Source organism: Acinonyx jubatus, chromosome D3, assembly GCF_027475565.1.
Source record: "Acinonyx jubatus isolate Ajub_Pintada_27869175 chromosome D3, VMU_Ajub_asm_v1.0, whole genome shotgun sequence".
Taxonomy (NCBI): domain Eukaryota; kingdom Metazoa; phylum Chordata; class Mammalia; order Carnivora; family Felidae; genus Acinonyx; species Acinonyx jubatus.
In genome coordinates, this window is record NC_069392.1 from 18562770 (window position 1) to 18579791 (window position 17022).

General features: G+C 42.1%; 1 protein-coding gene and 1 non-coding gene across 21 annotated transcripts in view; both read right to left on the reverse strand.

Annotated features, from left to right (window-relative positions):
- GIT2 (GIT ArfGAP 2) overlaps window positions 1-17022 on the reverse strand; it is a 51841-nt gene that overhangs the window by 15416 nt on the left and 19403 nt on the right. For 4 of the 20 annotated variants that reach the window (XR_008291698.1, XM_027044077.2, XM_027044073.2 and 1 more), the window contains exons 8-15: window positions 16567-16612; window positions 15382-15433; window positions 12001-12073; window positions 11651-11748; window positions 10510-10621; window positions 6283-6425; window positions 4055-4204; window positions 127-375 (exon numbers count right to left, since the gene is read on the reverse strand). Coding sequence is in view for 19 of the 20 variants with exons in the window: in XM_027044077.2 (XP_026899878.1) it covers window positions 127-375; window positions 4055-4204; window positions 6283-6425; window positions 10510-10621; window positions 11651-11748; window positions 12001-12073; window positions 15382-15433; window positions 16567-16612 (923 nt within the window). In the remaining variant the exon portion in view is untranslated. Of the gene's footprint in view, window positions 1-126; window positions 376-928; window positions 1706-4054; window positions 4205-6282; window positions 6426-10509; window positions 10622-11650; window positions 11749-12000; window positions 12074-15381; window positions 15434-16566; window positions 16613-17022 lie in introns of those variants that run through there. The other 16 variants (XM_053206066.1, XM_053206063.1, XM_053206069.1 and 13 more) reach the window with 11 other exon arrangements.
- Window positions 10226-10287, reverse strand: LOC113595193 (U7 small nuclear RNA). The gene has a single exon (XR_003415682.1). It is a non-coding gene; the product is annotated as a U7 small nuclear RNA (small nuclear RNA).

Genomic DNA, 17022 nt, shown 5'->3' on the forward strand with positions numbered 1-17022 from the left:
CAAGGATAACTCTCTTAGCCTAGTTTGGCAAAGCAGAGACACGGGGATGTGCTGGTTCAGAAGAGAGAAAGCAACGGTCAGGATGGACAGAGAGTGAACAGCAGAAGCGCCAGTGGTGTTACTTACGTGCGCGGGGAAAGGCTGGAGTCTCGTCCTGCTCTCTTCGGGGTGGTTCACTTCTCCCATTGGGAGATATGGTTTCTGACCTGATCCCGTCTCGTACATGGACATGGGCCTACTGCCCCGGGCAGACGGACGTCGCTTTAAGGAAGAGTGGTTGGAAGTGTCTGTGTACTCAGAACCAGTTTGCACCTGATATATATTGGTTGTGGCCTGTCTCCTGAGGTTCGAATTTTCACTCTGGAGTGTTTGAAGCTGAAAGAAATGTTTGGCAGTGGGACGGTGTTTTTCTACAGCAAGCAGAAAAAGCAAACACCAAGTAAACGCATACAACTACCAGCTTTAAACAGTAAGAACAGTAACAGCTAGCTGGGTCGAAAGTTACAGCAACTACAAACGAGAACTCTTTCTCCTAGAATGAGCGGCACGCAATCAACTCCATCACTTCAACAAATTAAACAGCTTAGTTTCTCATTGTGGCAAAGTTGCAGTTTGGACTTGTTAAAAACGAAATGTCTAACTACTTAAAAACTGGTCATGGTGGGCCTGGGAAATGTTTGTGGGCAAGCTGTATTCTGGAGCGTTCTTAGGCTGTTTCAAGCAAGAGGTTGAGATCATTAAGACGTCACTTAGGTAACTCGCTTTTCAAATGATTCCTGAGCGATTTGCAAATGCCAAAAATGCCAGCAGACACCATGGAAGCAGCACAGAGATAACCAGGGTTGCTTTGCAAAGCAAGAAAGACAGTGAAGTTCAGCTTATGAAAAATCAGATGAGCTACTGCTTCCCAAAAAGCCAACAAGGAAAATTAGGATCAATAAATTTTTATTGCAGAATACTCTTGATATTCCAAACAATTTAGCACTTTTAAAAAAGAGAGGGAACTGAATCACGGTACGTTTGCTATATTAACATATCACGAAGAAAACTGGAGGCCTATCGAACTACGTTAACATCTTCGTCTGAATGCTCCACGTAGCACGCGTGCTTCCCTCTGGTGATCGGTCATCTTTCCGCCAGGGCCGGGATACCTGGCCTCGCTCTCCTTTGGCTTTTGTCACTCAAAAACGCGACCATGGCAGTGTCAGCTTTAAACACTCTAATGTGCCTGGCACCACCCTACTTTAGTTAGAGGCTGTCACTTGGAGACCCTGATTGCTCTTTCCATTCCTCACATGCAGGCTGCTTCATGGTGTTTGATGAATTAGAGTTAGGGGGTCAGCAAGGAATCGTGTCACTCCTTAGCGTCTGGCATTTCAAACACAATTAACTGAGTCCAGTCCTGCACAGTGTCCTTCCTCTCTGGTGCTCCTTCATCTTCCATGACAATTTATAAGCTGGGGGTGGTGTAAGTTCAGCTGTCTACTCTTTGACAGAGACTGTAAACTCTGACCAAATTCCCCACCAGGGCCAAGGCTTAAGTCCGCAAGCAAATGTATTTGCACCAGAAGATCATTACTTTCTCAATAGCAAACCCATTCAGGGTTAGGAGTTACTTTCAATTTTTATTTAGAAAGCACCGATCTGTGAAAAATACACCAATAGTGGCTGCTCCTCTTCATTAATTAGCATCTTTTCCAAGCAACTGTTAAATATGAAAGATCAGATACAAATCATGCTACTTTGTCAACTATAAATATACAAGAACGTTTACCTAACTTTGAAACAAAACCAACACATCTTTGCAAAATAAGCAAATTCTACATACTTTATAGTCATAGTGCCAAATTTTTGTGACAGTCTGACTTACTGCTTCTGCCACAGAAATCCCCTCATTTCTTGTTTTTTTCTATATGTGATCCACTAAAGAATGGCAGACAGATTGCTTCTATACCACAAAGGCTTTCAGGGTATAACTTCTAACTGCGACTTGTTTTCCAAAGAAAGAACAGCTGCAAAGTGATAAGCAGCCACCGAAAATTCCTACATTCCAGGACAGAGGCAGGCATCAGGTGCCTGTCAAACTATTTATTAGAGAGCCCCTATCCTAAAGTGAAATGGACGCAGTGCAGGGAGTGAGGAGAACAGACACATGCCTCTGGATGAGCAACTGGGGTGTCTGGTCATGTGTCTGTGTAAAAACCTTCCCTTAGGGTTTTTTAGACAAGGTCTTGAAACGTGAAACTTCATCTTAACGCTTTTCATGCCTCTAAAACATCCAGCGTGGATTTTACTTGAATGTGTTTTGATGAGCACAAGTTCCTTGTCTTGATTTCAAAAAATTTTAGTCCTCTGTATTTAGAGAGATGTTCTAGAATAAATTTGATTGATGCCAATCTTAATAAGAATCAGATCATACTTTTTGTTTGGAAGGAGTGTAACAGGTCATGAAAACTTACAGATAATTCAATAGTTCCAGAAATCAAGAGCATTTCTAAGAATTGAGGAGATAATCCATGAGCAATGGCAAATAATTTCACTCTGCATTTCTCAAGGTTCAAGACATTTGTTTTCAAAGATACGAGGTTATCTCTGGTGACTTCTATAAATACTAAAAGAGCATTTTAGAAAAAAAAAAAGAAAATGAAAAAAAGGTGATGCTTAGCAGACTGATTTATACTGGCAAAGTCGGCATGTTTCAGAAAGAGTCACCTCAACAAATTTATTAGTTCAGTTAATGGGACAAACTATAATTCATTAAATAGAAGATACTTCAGAAAACACAGAGGAAGTGCAAGCCCTCTATGATTACACAGCAAAAGGGCTCTTGGTCTGCCTTGTTCATGGCTGCACACCAGCCCTAGACAGGGCCAGGCTGGCACAGAACAGGTGTTGGATAGAAATCTGGTTGATCTTGAGGCAGTATTGTAGGTTTGGAGCATATTTCTAAAAAAAAAAAAAAGGTCTAGATCTCAACATCAAAAGAATTCTAGACCAAGCCCCAGGTGAGAGTGCACTGCGGTGCCTGTCCTTGACAGGAAGAGGGGACAGACTTTTTAGTTCTTTGGCCTTCCTTTAGGGAGCGTCACTGGAAAGTGCCCAGTCACAAAGGGAGCGAACCTTGTCCTCTGTTCTTGATAATGATTCTGAAACACTACTCTTCAAATGACAGAATTAAGGCACAGACACATACTTTGTTTTGTTTCTGCTTAAGGGAAGCGTACAAAATCTCATCTTGTAGAGAACTGAATGATGGTAATAGCACGCACAAAGTCTTAGACAGAATTGAGAATTTTTAAAACTTCCTTTTCTTAGCCTTCTCGTAAAGAGTTATGTCCATAACCCCCCTCTTAAGCATATTCCTTGCTACTATTAGCCACACTCCTTTTAGAGATTAATATGTTCACATATTTCTCACTCTCCCAAAAAGGAGTGAATGAGAAAATGCCAAATGGGATTTGTACAGCTCTCACTCATGCACATGAAAAATGTTTTCTTGTATTTACTGAGCGCCTACTCTGTGGCAGGCCCTGCTGTAGGCTCTGAGGATATCATAAATTAGAAGTACCGGTGGAAAACAGAGCGGGGGTGTGGGATGGGGCTGCTGGAGCTGGTGGGTAACAACTGAGACTAAGAGTGAGCAGGGATGACAGCCCCTGCACGGAGTGCTGGTCAGCACAGACACCTGTCCAGGGCTTTTGTCCGCTCTGTCTTCACGGTGTGATTAGTCTTTAGAAGGAGCAATAAACAGCAAGGACTGCATCCCTGGAGGGGCATGCAGATTCCCAGGGAGCACGTAGTGCAAAGGTGGCCGCAACTAGGTTATTACGTGTCAACTACTTGGGAAATTCACTCTGGATTTATTTCTCATCAAAACCACTTCGTCTGAACTCCAAATACACACTGCTTCCAAAAAGACAGCTTGGCCAAAGGTTCTTAGGTCTGTTACAATAACTGCTTTTCTCCCCCTCTGCCCACAAGCATCGTGCCTGGGATTCTTCCTTATGCTACAGGGTTAAAGAGTCAATCATCCTGGCATTTATTGACATGTTACCTTTTTCTGCATAATTCTCAGCTCGTCACTCAAGTTGTTATTCACCTTCATTAGCTGTTGTATCTTGGCCTCAGAAGCCACTAGAGCGTTTTTGACCTCCATAAATTCCTGCACAGTGACTGGTCCATCTGATAAATCTGAATCTAGGCTCTAAAAATAAATTGGGGAAAATGTTCACAATCGGAGATGATGATAACATTCAAGACTCACAGCTAAAGAATTTCTAAAGTCTGACCATGCCAGCTGGACTGCAAAGTTAATCAAACCAAATCAAGCCTTCAGGGAATAATGCAAAAATAAAACATAAAGGTAGAATTACTGTAATACTTGAAAAATACTAGAGTCGATATTTTCTAACAGAACAGGAGGTGCAGCCCTAAATCTAGTCTGACGATGACTCTCTCAGTGCATTTTTCTGGTATTGCCTGACTTTCTCTTGCCCATTCCTTTTTCTTTAAAGGTTTTAAGTAATCTCTGCACCCTATGTGGGGCTCGAACTCACAACCCCAAGATCAAGAGTCACATGCAACTGAACCAGCCAGGTACCCTCCTTTTCTTTTTAAAAATTCGTTCTTTCAGTAATTCATTCATTCCAATCTGTATTGAGCATCAGGCAGTGTTCTAGGGACTTGGGATATGTAAAAAGGGAAAACAAAGATCCCTGCTTCCACAGTGTTTGCACCCTAGCAGAGTGGGAGAGAGACAGAAGATGACAAGTGCTGTGGAAAAGAGAATATGGAGCAGGGTAAGGGGCCGGGGAGAGAAGTAGGGGTGAAGTGGGTGCGTTTTAATAAGGCAGGTGAGATAAGCCTTTGGGTAGGTGAGACATGAGTAACAGCCAGAAGGACACTAGTCAAGTGGAAGGACAGTAGTTGAGTGACTGTCCGGAGGAGGAACATTCTAGCCAGCAGCAGAGCTCAGCTAGAGGGCGTGGGTGTGCAAGGCAGAGAGGAAGAAGCCAGCTGGTAGGATCTGGTCATGACTTTGGCTTTTGCTCTGACTGAATCTGGTGCTTCAGGGACACTGGACAGAGGCGGATAAGATGGGGCAAGTGACCTCTGCTGTCCCCTCCGCATCCCCTGCATCTGTCAGGGGCTCCACCCTTCTTATAGTCGTGTGAGCTGGACAGCTCTGGACACATCCTTTTTAAGTCCATACCCCCACTGCACACATCCAACTTATCACTGTTTATTTGTCTTCCTGTCCACCTGTTCTCAAACGTTTGCTGAGCCCCTCTGTGGGCCAGATCTGGGGCAAGGTCCTGGTGACTCAGCAGTGGGTGAACTGGCCAGGCCTTTACTGCTTCTCCCTGGGCCCACGTTTACTCTGCTACCAAGACTTCCCTTCCACCTAGACTCTCTCAGCACGGGGCCCGTGGTGGCCCGCGTCAGCTCTTGTATGGACCTCCAGCACTACCCCACCTGGGTTTCTTATCTTCCTCCACTCTCTGACCCACCGAGAACAGTACTCCCAAAAGAGAGGAACCCAAACTGCTGACCTTAGCTCTCCTCACCTGCCTAAGAGCTTCTCGGGCTCTGTGCTGTCCGCCAAGGTATGGACTCTTCAGCCTGGTGTCACATTCCTCTGTGGTATGAGCCCTGCCCTCTGCTGCTGCTCTGAGTTCCACTCGTTTTTGGCTGTCTCTACACATGAGCGGGTTCCTCCAGATGCCCTCTTTCACCTTCCCTCTGCCCAGACCACCCTTCTCTGCCTCTCCACATGCCTAACCCTGTGCATCCTTTAAGGCATATATTAACTGCTACCCCACTTACACAGCCTCCCCTGACACCTGTCCTCAGCAACAAGCTGCATCTCCTCACACACCCCTACCCCCCAGCTTCCGTTTGTGCTTCTTATGACACTTTGAACCATTGAGAGCAGTTCTCTCTCCTACTAGGCAACTAGGCAGAGAGAGCCTCACAGGAAAGGGACCAGGCCTCATTCGGGAGAGTATTATCCAGAGAAGTCACTCAGTAAACATTTGTCGGAAGAATAAAATGCACTGGTCCCTGCTCACAAGTTTTATAAAGTCACAACTAAAGCTGTGATTTGGCAACGGACTTAGAGACACGGACCCCCTGTTGACCTCACTGGTCTAAGCTGGTAGTAAGCCGAACAGTACCTCCAGAGCACTTTTCACAGTGGTTGATAAATAAGGCGATTTTGCAGGAGGAAAGATTTCAGAAAGAAACATGTTCTTCCTTTCTGTGTGCAACATGTCACCTCACCTTCTGCCTATTTGCCTTGCTTGCAGTAGGTTCCAGATCCGTGTCTTCATCTGAGGCCACACTGTCATAGTCCGGCTGGTCATTGTCTTGACTCTCGACACTGTGCTGGTTACTGATTGTTTTCAGTATGAGCTCCACGTTGTCTATCAACAGAAACAAACAACTTTTCTTCAGGCCTAAAAAAAACTTTTATCCCCAAAATCCACTGGGAGGATTTTTGGGTTTAGCCATTTAAAGACTAAAAGAAAATGACAGAAATAGCAATGTTATATTCACACCAAAACAGGAATCACAGAGGTTATCAACCAGAAAGGGCCTTACTATCAACTGCATGGAGGTATTTAAGCATCCCTGCAGGCCACTTAGCAAATGTGGGCAAATTAATTAGGTGGTTTGGGAAAGTGCTGCTCAGATTGAGAAGGCAGGCTCCCAAGTTTCTCATTATTCCAGGAGACAGAGCACAGAGCTTAGTTCCAACTCATGGAAATAACACTGTAACTACTATAAGATTAACTGGGATTCTATTTTAATTGTAACTTGTTTACAAGGTAATGACATGGAAAAGAAACTGTTAAAATGGAGCCTAGTGAACTTGGTGCTCAAAGAACAGGCTCCTGGCATTTAGTCAGCTGACTGCCAGAGGAGAAAACAACTCAGTGGACACACATACCCATGCCAGGAAGGTATGGCCTACAGGGGAGCAGGGATGATTCCACAGGCTCTAACACGCTTTGAATAAAACATTTCACAAATTATCCAAGCCTCTCCAACTTCTCTCAGTCAACTCAAGCTGACCTCTGATTTCCAGTGTTATTTCTGGTTTGTATCTGGGTGACAAATTATGGTTACTCAAAAGGAATTTTAAGTTTTCAAATTAATATTTAAAATATATGTATCATCTGACTACAGAAATAATACTCAATGCTGGGGTGCCTGGGTCGCTCAGTCAGTTGAGTGTCTGACTCCTAATTTCAGCTCAGGTCATGATCCCATGGTCCTGTGTTGGGCTCTGTGCTGAGTGTGGAGCCTGCTTAGGATTCTCTCTCTCTGTCTCTCTCTTTCTCTCTCGTTCTCTCTCTCCCCACCCCCTTACCCCTCTACCCCACTCACTCTAGCTAAAAATATATATAATAATAATAATAATAGAAAAGAGGCAATACTCCATATAGAATAATGGTAATCACTCCTAGCTATTGATCTATGTTGGTCTATACCCTTCCAGAGTTTTCCCTAAACATATACATATAAAGAGCCAATTTCATCAACAGCAGTTGGTATGGTATAGAAAGTTGCTGTGAAGACTAAATTAGCAAGTCCTGAACCAGTGACCATCGTTTCTGTGGAAACACAGGGTTGGGTTCCTGCCAGCCTCTGGTCACATCATTTCTGTCAACCAATCGATATAGAACCTTACTTTATGTGTGTTTCTGTTTAAAGGCACCTTTAGAATATATATCCATATATTTTTACGAGCGCCTGGGTGGCTCAGTGAGTTAACCATCTGACTTTGGCTCAGGTTATGATCTCACAGTTTGAGTTTGAGCACCACATCGGCTCTGCGGTCAGCGTAAAGCCCGCTTCAGCTCCTCTGCCCTCGTCCCTCCCCCACCTCACTTATGCTCTTTCTCTCTCTCTCCCTAAAATAAATAAACATTGAATATATACATATGTGTTTATTTACATTTATGTTTAACATAATATATATTTATATTTAATGTTTATTTATTTATTTTGAGAGAGAGAGAGAGAGCACGCACATGCAGAGGGGCAGAGAGAGGGAGACTGACAGAATCCCAAGCAGGCTCTGTGCTGTCAGCGAAAAGCCCAATGTGGGGCTCAAACTCATGAACCATGAGATCATGACCTGAGCCAAAATCAAGAGTCAGACACTTAAACTGAGACTGAGCTACTGAGGTGCCCCTAAAAACACCTTAAAAAATTTTTTTGTTTTTAATGTTTATTTTCGAGAGAGAGAGGGCGAGGGAGGAACAGAGAGAGACACACAGAATCCAAGGCAGGCTCCAGGCTCTGAGCTGTCAGCACAGAGCCTGACGTGGGGCTTGAACTCATGAACCGTGAGATGATGACCTGCAGAGCCAAAATCAGACACTTAATCAACTGAGCCACCTAGGCGCCCCATAAAAACACCTTTAATATACATTGTCGATTCATTAACATCGAACAGCACTATCCAATTCATGTGCGAACGAACCTTATCTCACACAGGTATTTTCTACATAAGGCACATCACAGCCTCCTTGTGCTTAGGAGCCCCAGAGAGCACTTGAGTACAATGCCGCGGGCCCATTTTAAGCAGCAAAATCATCAACAAAAGGCACAAAAATGTAAAAATGTGGTACTAAGTAGACCTAAAAAGGACACTTATTAACAATATGAGAATTGAGACAAAAAGGCAGAGCACGGCCTAGTTCAGTTTCAGCTGGGAATGTGTGTTTTGGGTGACTCAAATATTTTGCCACTCTGCACATGTCCACAAGTTTCCATGGGGAGTACTGATGTTGAGGTTACAGATAAATTTCAGTTAACAGATGAATTTGCAAATATGGGATCTGCAAATAACGACGGCTGATTATGTATTTACACAGTACTTCCATGTGATATATTCACTTGCACATATGTATGTGTATAAATGGTCTCCTTACAAAACTGCGATTACACTAAACCTTTTTTAGAAAAACTGATTTATTACTTTATATCACTCTATATTCTTTGGGAAAAAAAAGGTTGCACTACTCAAATATATTCAAATTCTCACTGCTTACCTGTTGCAAACTGTTACCTGTTTCTAATGTTTTCAGTGTTACATATATGTGTAACATCTTTGATTGTTTACCCTCAAGTTAGCTAGAAATGGAACCACCAAATCAAAGAGTATGTACATTTTGACATTTCAAATTTACATAAGGACCTTTACCACTACACCTTTGCCAAAATTTAGTAAATTTCCTTAGAATCTGCTTATTCCTGTTGAACTAGTAAAATCAAAAACTGATGTCAGTTGATGATTACTGTCTTTGGGGAATACGATGCTAACTGAAAACTTAATTTTTATAGTCTGTACTTCTTCCATTTAAATGCTTTAATAATAGGGGCACCTGGGTGGCTGAGTCAGTTAAAGCATCTGACTTTGGCTCAGGTCATGATCTCCCGGTTCGTGGGCTTCAGCCCTGTGTCAGGTTCTGTGCTGACAGCTCAGAGCCTAGAGCCTGCTTCGGATTCTATGTCTCCCTCTCTCTCTGCCCCTCCCCACTCACGCTCTGTCTCTCTTTCTCTCTCTCTCTCTAAAATATAAATAAACATTAAAAAAATTTAAATGCTTTATAATAAAAAACATATTCTACGGGCACCTTGGGGGCTCAGTCAGTTGAGTCTACTCTTGATCTCGGCTCAGGTCATGATCTCACAGTTCATGGGATTGAGCCCCACATCAGGCAGGCTCTGTACTGACAGCATTAAACGTGCTTGGGATTCTCTCTCCCCTTCTCTCTCTGCCCCCACCCCCCCCCCCACTTGTGTGCACACACCTTCTCTCTCTCTCAAAATAAGTAAACTTAGGAAAAAATGTATTATATATAATTAGAAAAAAACCAGTAAGTATAGAGTAACGGGAGATGGGGAAAAGTGTGTTCCTAAGCACAGACTCAGGACGCTGAGCTACTGAACTAGATGCAACGGGGCACCTTGGAAAATGGGGCTTGGTGCTCTCTACAATTTTAAACCACAACAATTCTTACTGAAGACATCTAAAGTTTATAGTAACAAGTTTTAATTATTTAGAACTCAGTTTTGTATGTAAGCAACAGCAGGTAAGCTGTAATATCAATTAAGAGGGTTGATTTTCTTATGCCCTTTAATAAGATCTAAGTCAGACTTTTGGGTTAATTTCAGGATGCATTTTTTGTTTTTTTAACTGGGAGGAGTTGGGGGGTTTCCAGTAAGGACTGGAAAACCTGACAGACAAATTCTAAAAGAGCTGTAACACTCCGGATGCAATTCTATAGGAAGATAGGTGATCTAAGAGGAAGAAACATATAAGGTAAATTTGAATAGCAGTTAGTAACACTGAAATATTTATCATTCATCAGGGCTCAAAAAAGGTAAACTTTTCATTATGACTGCTTTAATTAGTTTGTCATTTTAAACTTAACACGTGTGTCAAGTTTAGAAGACCAAAGAAGCAAACATTTAGTGGTTTGAAACAGTTACCTTTTGAACCAGAAAGAGGACTGCCTTGCTGTCTCCTCTTGGCATCACTGAGAATGTCGATGACCAGTGTGGCAAACTCATGGGCGTTAAACCGAGCTAGTTTCTGTCTGCCCTGAGTGAGAAAATAATTGGAAATATTTCCACATGTGAAAACATATGCGTCAATATTCACATAAAACCAGTTACACTATCGTCAGATTTCAGCAGACTTCCAAACAGGATCAAAGTACCATCGCAGGTTAATGGAGTCACACATCAATGTTTTCCTTGCAAATAGTCTAGAACCATCTACATAAGAGAACTAGATACCATTTAAATTCTCACAATGCACATTTCTGAAAAAAAAAAAAAACAGAATGTTTCTACCTGATGCTTTTTTCCATTACAATTCAATTTTAGAGTAGACCCAATAATGAAAAATTTGGAAGAAAATTGTAAAACTTCAAGGTAAAGTTAAAAATGCTGGGAACTGCCATTGCCATTAATCAATAAACATTAAAAACCCTTCCCAATTTACTCAACTTTTCTCCTCATTATGGGTGCTTAGGCTGTTTTGAATGCTCTATTATTTTATACAGTGCTTTGAAGAAAATCACCATGCATAATTCTTTGTATTTTTATTTTACTAGCATATATTCCCAACTAAAGATTTCTGGTGTGAAAGGATGGACTTAATTTTGAGGCTTTTAAAATCAGTTAACAAACTGACTTTCTGAAGTCTACAGCAACAGAAACTCTTACCTGCAGCATCAGAAAGCCCATTTCACCATACCCCTACCAGCTTCAAGTATCCTTTATTACATTCTTTATTAATTGGGTTGATGAAATTTTCATTAATGCCTTTTCATTAATGCTTTCTTGGATCACTAATAAGGTTAAACATTTCTTCACATTTGTAAGCCATTTATATTTCCTCCGTGAATTGTTTCATATTCTTTGACAGGCTTCTGTTTACATTTTTTGCTTTTCTTACCAATTTCTTGAGTTTTTTGTGCGCGCGTGTGTGTGTATATACATAAAGGACAATTAACATTTTAATCAAACAAAAGTGTAAAATACCTGTCCTGGGAAAATGAAATACCATGTTATCAGCCATTCTCCAAATAACACTACCAGTTCCTTCTCAGATTCGGCCACTTGCCTGATTCCGTGTTGAAGAGTACTCAGGATTGACCGGAAGAAAGGGGACGACAGTTGTCTCGGTTACCAGGGTGCTGTGGTTTTGCGTGGCAAGCCAGACTAGCCAGAGGAAAGAGCCAGAGATAGAATCTTATCACCATGGGTGCGCCACCGCCCCTCTGACAGCCGCGGCTCCCATGTCATGAGGGAGACTCGGGGAAGCACACTCCGAAACCAACATACACAAAAGTAAATGTCGACACACGCATCATCAGGACAGGAGAAATCAGGCAAGTAAAACACTGAGGTGGGCAGCTTGTCACTGCCCACTGACAAGAGAAGCTTATTAGAAAAAGCCACGTGTTCAGTCACCTGCATCAGTCTCTCGCCTGTCAACTTCATCGTACACATCCATGGCAAGTTCTTCAAACAAATGATTACTTAGCTGCAAGTAAAAAAATATCAGGAACACAAGGGACAAGGATTAACACTAGCAGAATGAGTGGGCATTGTGACTTAATTCACCCTTTGATCTCCAATGTCTTATCCAAAGCCAGTGCTTAGTAAAATACCGACTGTTAAACAGACAATAACATTTCCAGAACAGTACAGCTCCTCTAGAAATTTCTGCCTCCCACAGCAGCCTCACTCCTTTGTAATACGTAGACAGGGGTGTGCTATGAAGGAGTAAGAGGCATCTGAAGTGCACAATCTCAAAAGTAGGGTCCAGTTCTCCACTCTTCGCGTGACATCACCCTTTAAAGTCCCCCTCTTCTGCTCGTGAGCAACTGCCAGTGCCTCTGAATATAAAGAATCCTAAACCCTTGATGGGATAGAGACGCCAAAACATGCCATTCTGAAAAGATAAAACATGCCACCGCACAAGCTACCACCCAGACTTCGGCAAGTCTGCTGTATTCTTCAGTAAGCAGGCTTCCAATCCCCCAAACCAAGTGTCCCCAGCAAAAAACACCTGTCTATACTCAGTACATTGTGCAGTGTTGGCCAACAAAACAATCTCCACACTGCCTGGAACGCCTGCCTGGCGGCCACTGGGATAAACAAGACACTCAGGGTCTTCCTCAAGCCACCTGAGGCTAAGCGTCCACCAGGTGGCTCTAGTTCTCTGCACTTTTCCCCTCATAAAAAACACCCAGATGTTTGGTGGCAGTCACTTTTTAGTTGACACTGAATGTCTTTTATTCCTGACCGTATTCCTTACGTCCACCCACAGTACCTGGCACAGAGATGGGGCCCAGGAAATATCCAGCACACGCTGACCAGAAGGTATTTTATGTGGCAATTTAAAATGCTGGCTACACAGACCTTGTGAGAGCTCGCTAAAATGAATACAATTGCTGGATGAAAGAAGCAGGATATAAAATCCTATAATTATGATTGAGCTTCCATTAAAAAAAATGATAGGCATATGAAACGAGAATTAGAAGAAACATATCAAAATACTGTGCCTGAATCCATTAAGAATACAGTGAATGAAAAGTATTCCCCTTGTCCATTTTCCAAATTTTCTCTAGTGTGGTTAACTTATATTTGTAATTGAAAATAAGCTCTGATAGCGTTTTGCTGGATAAGATGACGAGCGACTGGAGACCTAAACTTGCATCACAAATATCGGTCTCTTTCCAATAAGGGGCTACAAGCTAAGATTATTATTACTGACAGTAACTGCAACAGCAATACTGAGGGCTCACACCTCAGGTACTGTGCTACTGTCATCATATTAATACTCATGACACTTCTGTGCAGATAGAAACTATGATCATCCCACCCTACAGACAAGGAAATTGAGGCCCAGAAATTAGCAGCTTGCCTAAAGCCACAAAGCCAGCAAGTAATGGACCTGAGATCCAAGTTTAAGTCTCTCCAAATGTTAACGCTTAACTAATTCAACAAACACATTAGTCTAATTATATTTTTCTCAGTTTCTTATCAGGGAGGGAGATACTGTGGGACAACCACTGAAGTGGCACTGATCAAGCTGTCCCTTGTGAGGAGACCACTGGGTGGGGTCAATAGGTATTGACAGCAGCCTGTCTCACTGAGCAGTTCAGACCTGCAGCCACTGATGGATCGTAAGTCCTCTTTCCAGGAGAGGACACAACAGAGCACAAAGGCTAAGGAGCTTGTCAGAGATGAGCTCTCTAACTGACCAGTCTGACCAAAGCCCAGGTTCTTGGGATCTGTACTCAACTTTGTTCCACATATTTGTCTAGTGCCTGCCACATGCTAGAAATATTACAGACATAACCCCACCTTTATGCGGTTTTCAGTCTAGCAAATGTAGGTTAGTTAAGGGAGCCTGAGTATTATCTATAATGTCTGAATTATTTAAAATAAAAATTGGCTTATATACTCTTAAGTAATTAAAATGAAATCACAGACTATTTGGTGCTATCTGATTCCAAAGGTTATCATCTTAATCATGCTACCATATGACCGCCTTAATTTAAGAAAGGTGATAAAACACACAGACACACAAAACCACAGATACAGAACACAGAGACACCAGATTGCATAAAATACATTTATTTCATATCACAAATACTAGTAACGATAGACTCACTTGTATGTCATATTCAGTACTTAGTATTATTTGGAGCGCTAGTGAAGAGGAACGAGGAGAAAGTCCTACATTAGGGGAGAGGTGCAGCTTCAGAGTCAGGCTTGGGGAAACTTCCACCTATACTGTCAAGGTGGTCAGATTTCAGTTACTTGAACGACAAAAGGGCTGGAAGCTGGGGAAGGAGAAGACTGCAGAAAGACAGGATTCCCGAGAGAGGACCTGAAGGTGGCCTTAGAGAGTGTAAACCCAAAAAGAAACAAACACTTGCGCTTGCACACATGTGTGCATGCACACACACGCACAAACACACACATGCATGTGCGCAGGTACGCAGCGGGAATCAGATGGAAAGCAGGGCAAAAACTGAATGGTGAGAACTGGATGACACTCTTTGAGGTGAAGAAAAGAAGTTAGGAATCTTGGTTCAGATCCAGAGGGCTGTGAGGACAGCCAGAGGCGGGAAATCTGGTGGTTACAGTGGTTGGGGAAGCACCCTGGTGAGGCTTCAACGGGGGGGGGGGGGGGGCCAACAAAGGGAAAGCACTCCCAGAGAAGCTGGCTGGTCAGGGTCCTGACTAGGGCTGAGGTGGGCAGGCTGGAAAGAAGTATGCAGACCGAAGGGAGCTGGGTGAGCTCTGAGTGCACACCTGGGGCAGGACCACCAGCCCTCGACAGCATGCACTTACAAAGCTCTGATGAATGAAGCAGGCTAAGCAAGACCATGATACTGGCGGCTGGACCCCAGATGGCAGCAGGTGGAGCTGCGGTACTCACCATTCCAGTACCAAATTGTGCCATTCCCTAGTGTGCTATAAGGCTACCAGAAGGAATCCTACCAAGTGTGTCCCGCTTACTGTTTTACAGGGAGAGAAACTAAGGAACTCTTATGAAAAGAAACAGCTTCCTAATGTCAAAGGCACAGTCTTCACTTTGAAAACGACAGAGAAAAAACACCATTACTTGAAGCAGAGCCAATAAATTGGATCTACTAAACTTAATAGTACTTCCCATCTTCTTCTCTACATACTCAGTGCTCTGCTTCTGATTTAACAACATCTGAGAGTATGAAAAGTCATCTGATGTAACAGGTAACGGGCTAAGGATAGGAATTAGCAGGATGCATGAACTGAACTCCACACTGAACTTCACTAGGAAACAGAGATACTCACAGATTGAAGCTTCTTCTTAGCAGCTTTTGCCAATTCAGACAAATCCAGGCTGCTAAGAAAATGTACAAAACTAATAAGCACATAAATAAAAACCATTTTTGTGAGCTTGGCAGAAGATTAAGATAGTCAAAGCATCAAGACATTAATTACAGTTCATGGACATGGTCAGAAACAAAAATTCTACAGCCCATTAGAGTTAGTGAGAAAACTCTGAACACAAAAACTCCTAACTCCTTTTAGAAATATCATGCTCAGGTAACATAGTAAAGGGAAAAATAATCACCGGATAACTAAAAGACAAAAACTACTGCCAGGCTAGTCGCCAACCCCTTTATGTGAGAAGTCACAATTCTTAAAGTATTAAAAAAAAAAAAAAAAAAAATAGCACGACAGAAGGAAATACGAAAAGGGCAGAATGAGAAAAACCAGAAGGGCAAGATTACATCTAGAACAGCAGCTAATCATTTCATAAACTCTTGACAGTATTTGTGCAAAGGTAATTGGTTAAATAAGAATTTCAAGTTCATTCCTGCAGCTGTGAACTCATCTAACCTCACAGACCAGGGGTAGGCAGATTATAGCCCATTTTTTTGTTCGGTTCCTGAGCTAAATGTTTTTACATTCTTACATGGTTTGGGAAAAAAAATCCCAAAACAAAAGAAAAATATTTCATAATGTGAAGAATTCTATGAAATCCACATTTCAGTGTGCAGAAATAAAATCTTCTTGCAACTGATATGCCCTTCATTTACATAACATTCATGGATGCGTGCATCTACAATTGGCAGAATAGTTGTGACAGAGGCTGTGTGGCCCACAAAGCCTAAAATATTTATTATTCACCCCTTAAAAATTTTGTCAGTCATGGTTATAGACAAAGAATATCTTCTATTACAATACAGAAATATTCTGAGATATCTATAGACACAATACACTGTCCCAACTGGCTAAAATTGGGACATCCCTAACTCCAATTTTCTTACTAGTAAATTTGTTACGTGTACTCTTTCAAGCTTAAGTTTTACATGGTGGTTTACTTACAGCCGTCTTATTTCCAAATTGTATAGCCATAAAAGAGAAAAATGTATGGGCTTTGTTAAATACAAAATATAATACACTTAAACACTATACAACCAAGGAAATAACAGTGACAGATAAAATTGATTGGTATTTCAACAGCCTTACCTGTCTGCCATTTGAGGTATTATAAAGTGCTGTCCATTTTTGTGATCTGAAAGAGAAATCAAGCCAAAGTTTTGGTCATACAAACACTGATAGGATCTATAAAGGAACACCATAATTATTTTTTCAATTTACATTTTGCAATTAGCATTTTCTCATAATTAGGAATTATGTGGGAGGGGCAGAGGTTGCCAGTTTGGCTACAAACTCCCTAAAGCCTGGCCAGTAGCAAGAATCACAGTCCCATTTTCAACTGATACAAAGGTCCAGACACCATTAGGCAGAAAGGTTATGTTCACGTTAATCCTACACTTCATCCATCCCCAGTATAACTGATGACCTTTAGTTATGGACAGAACTTGTGGGGAGCTGAATTAGCTCAGAGCAAGCTTCCATCAGCTCTCCATGTGGGATGGGGGAGCACCCTTGGGGTCTTGTGGCTCACCTTCAAATTAATCA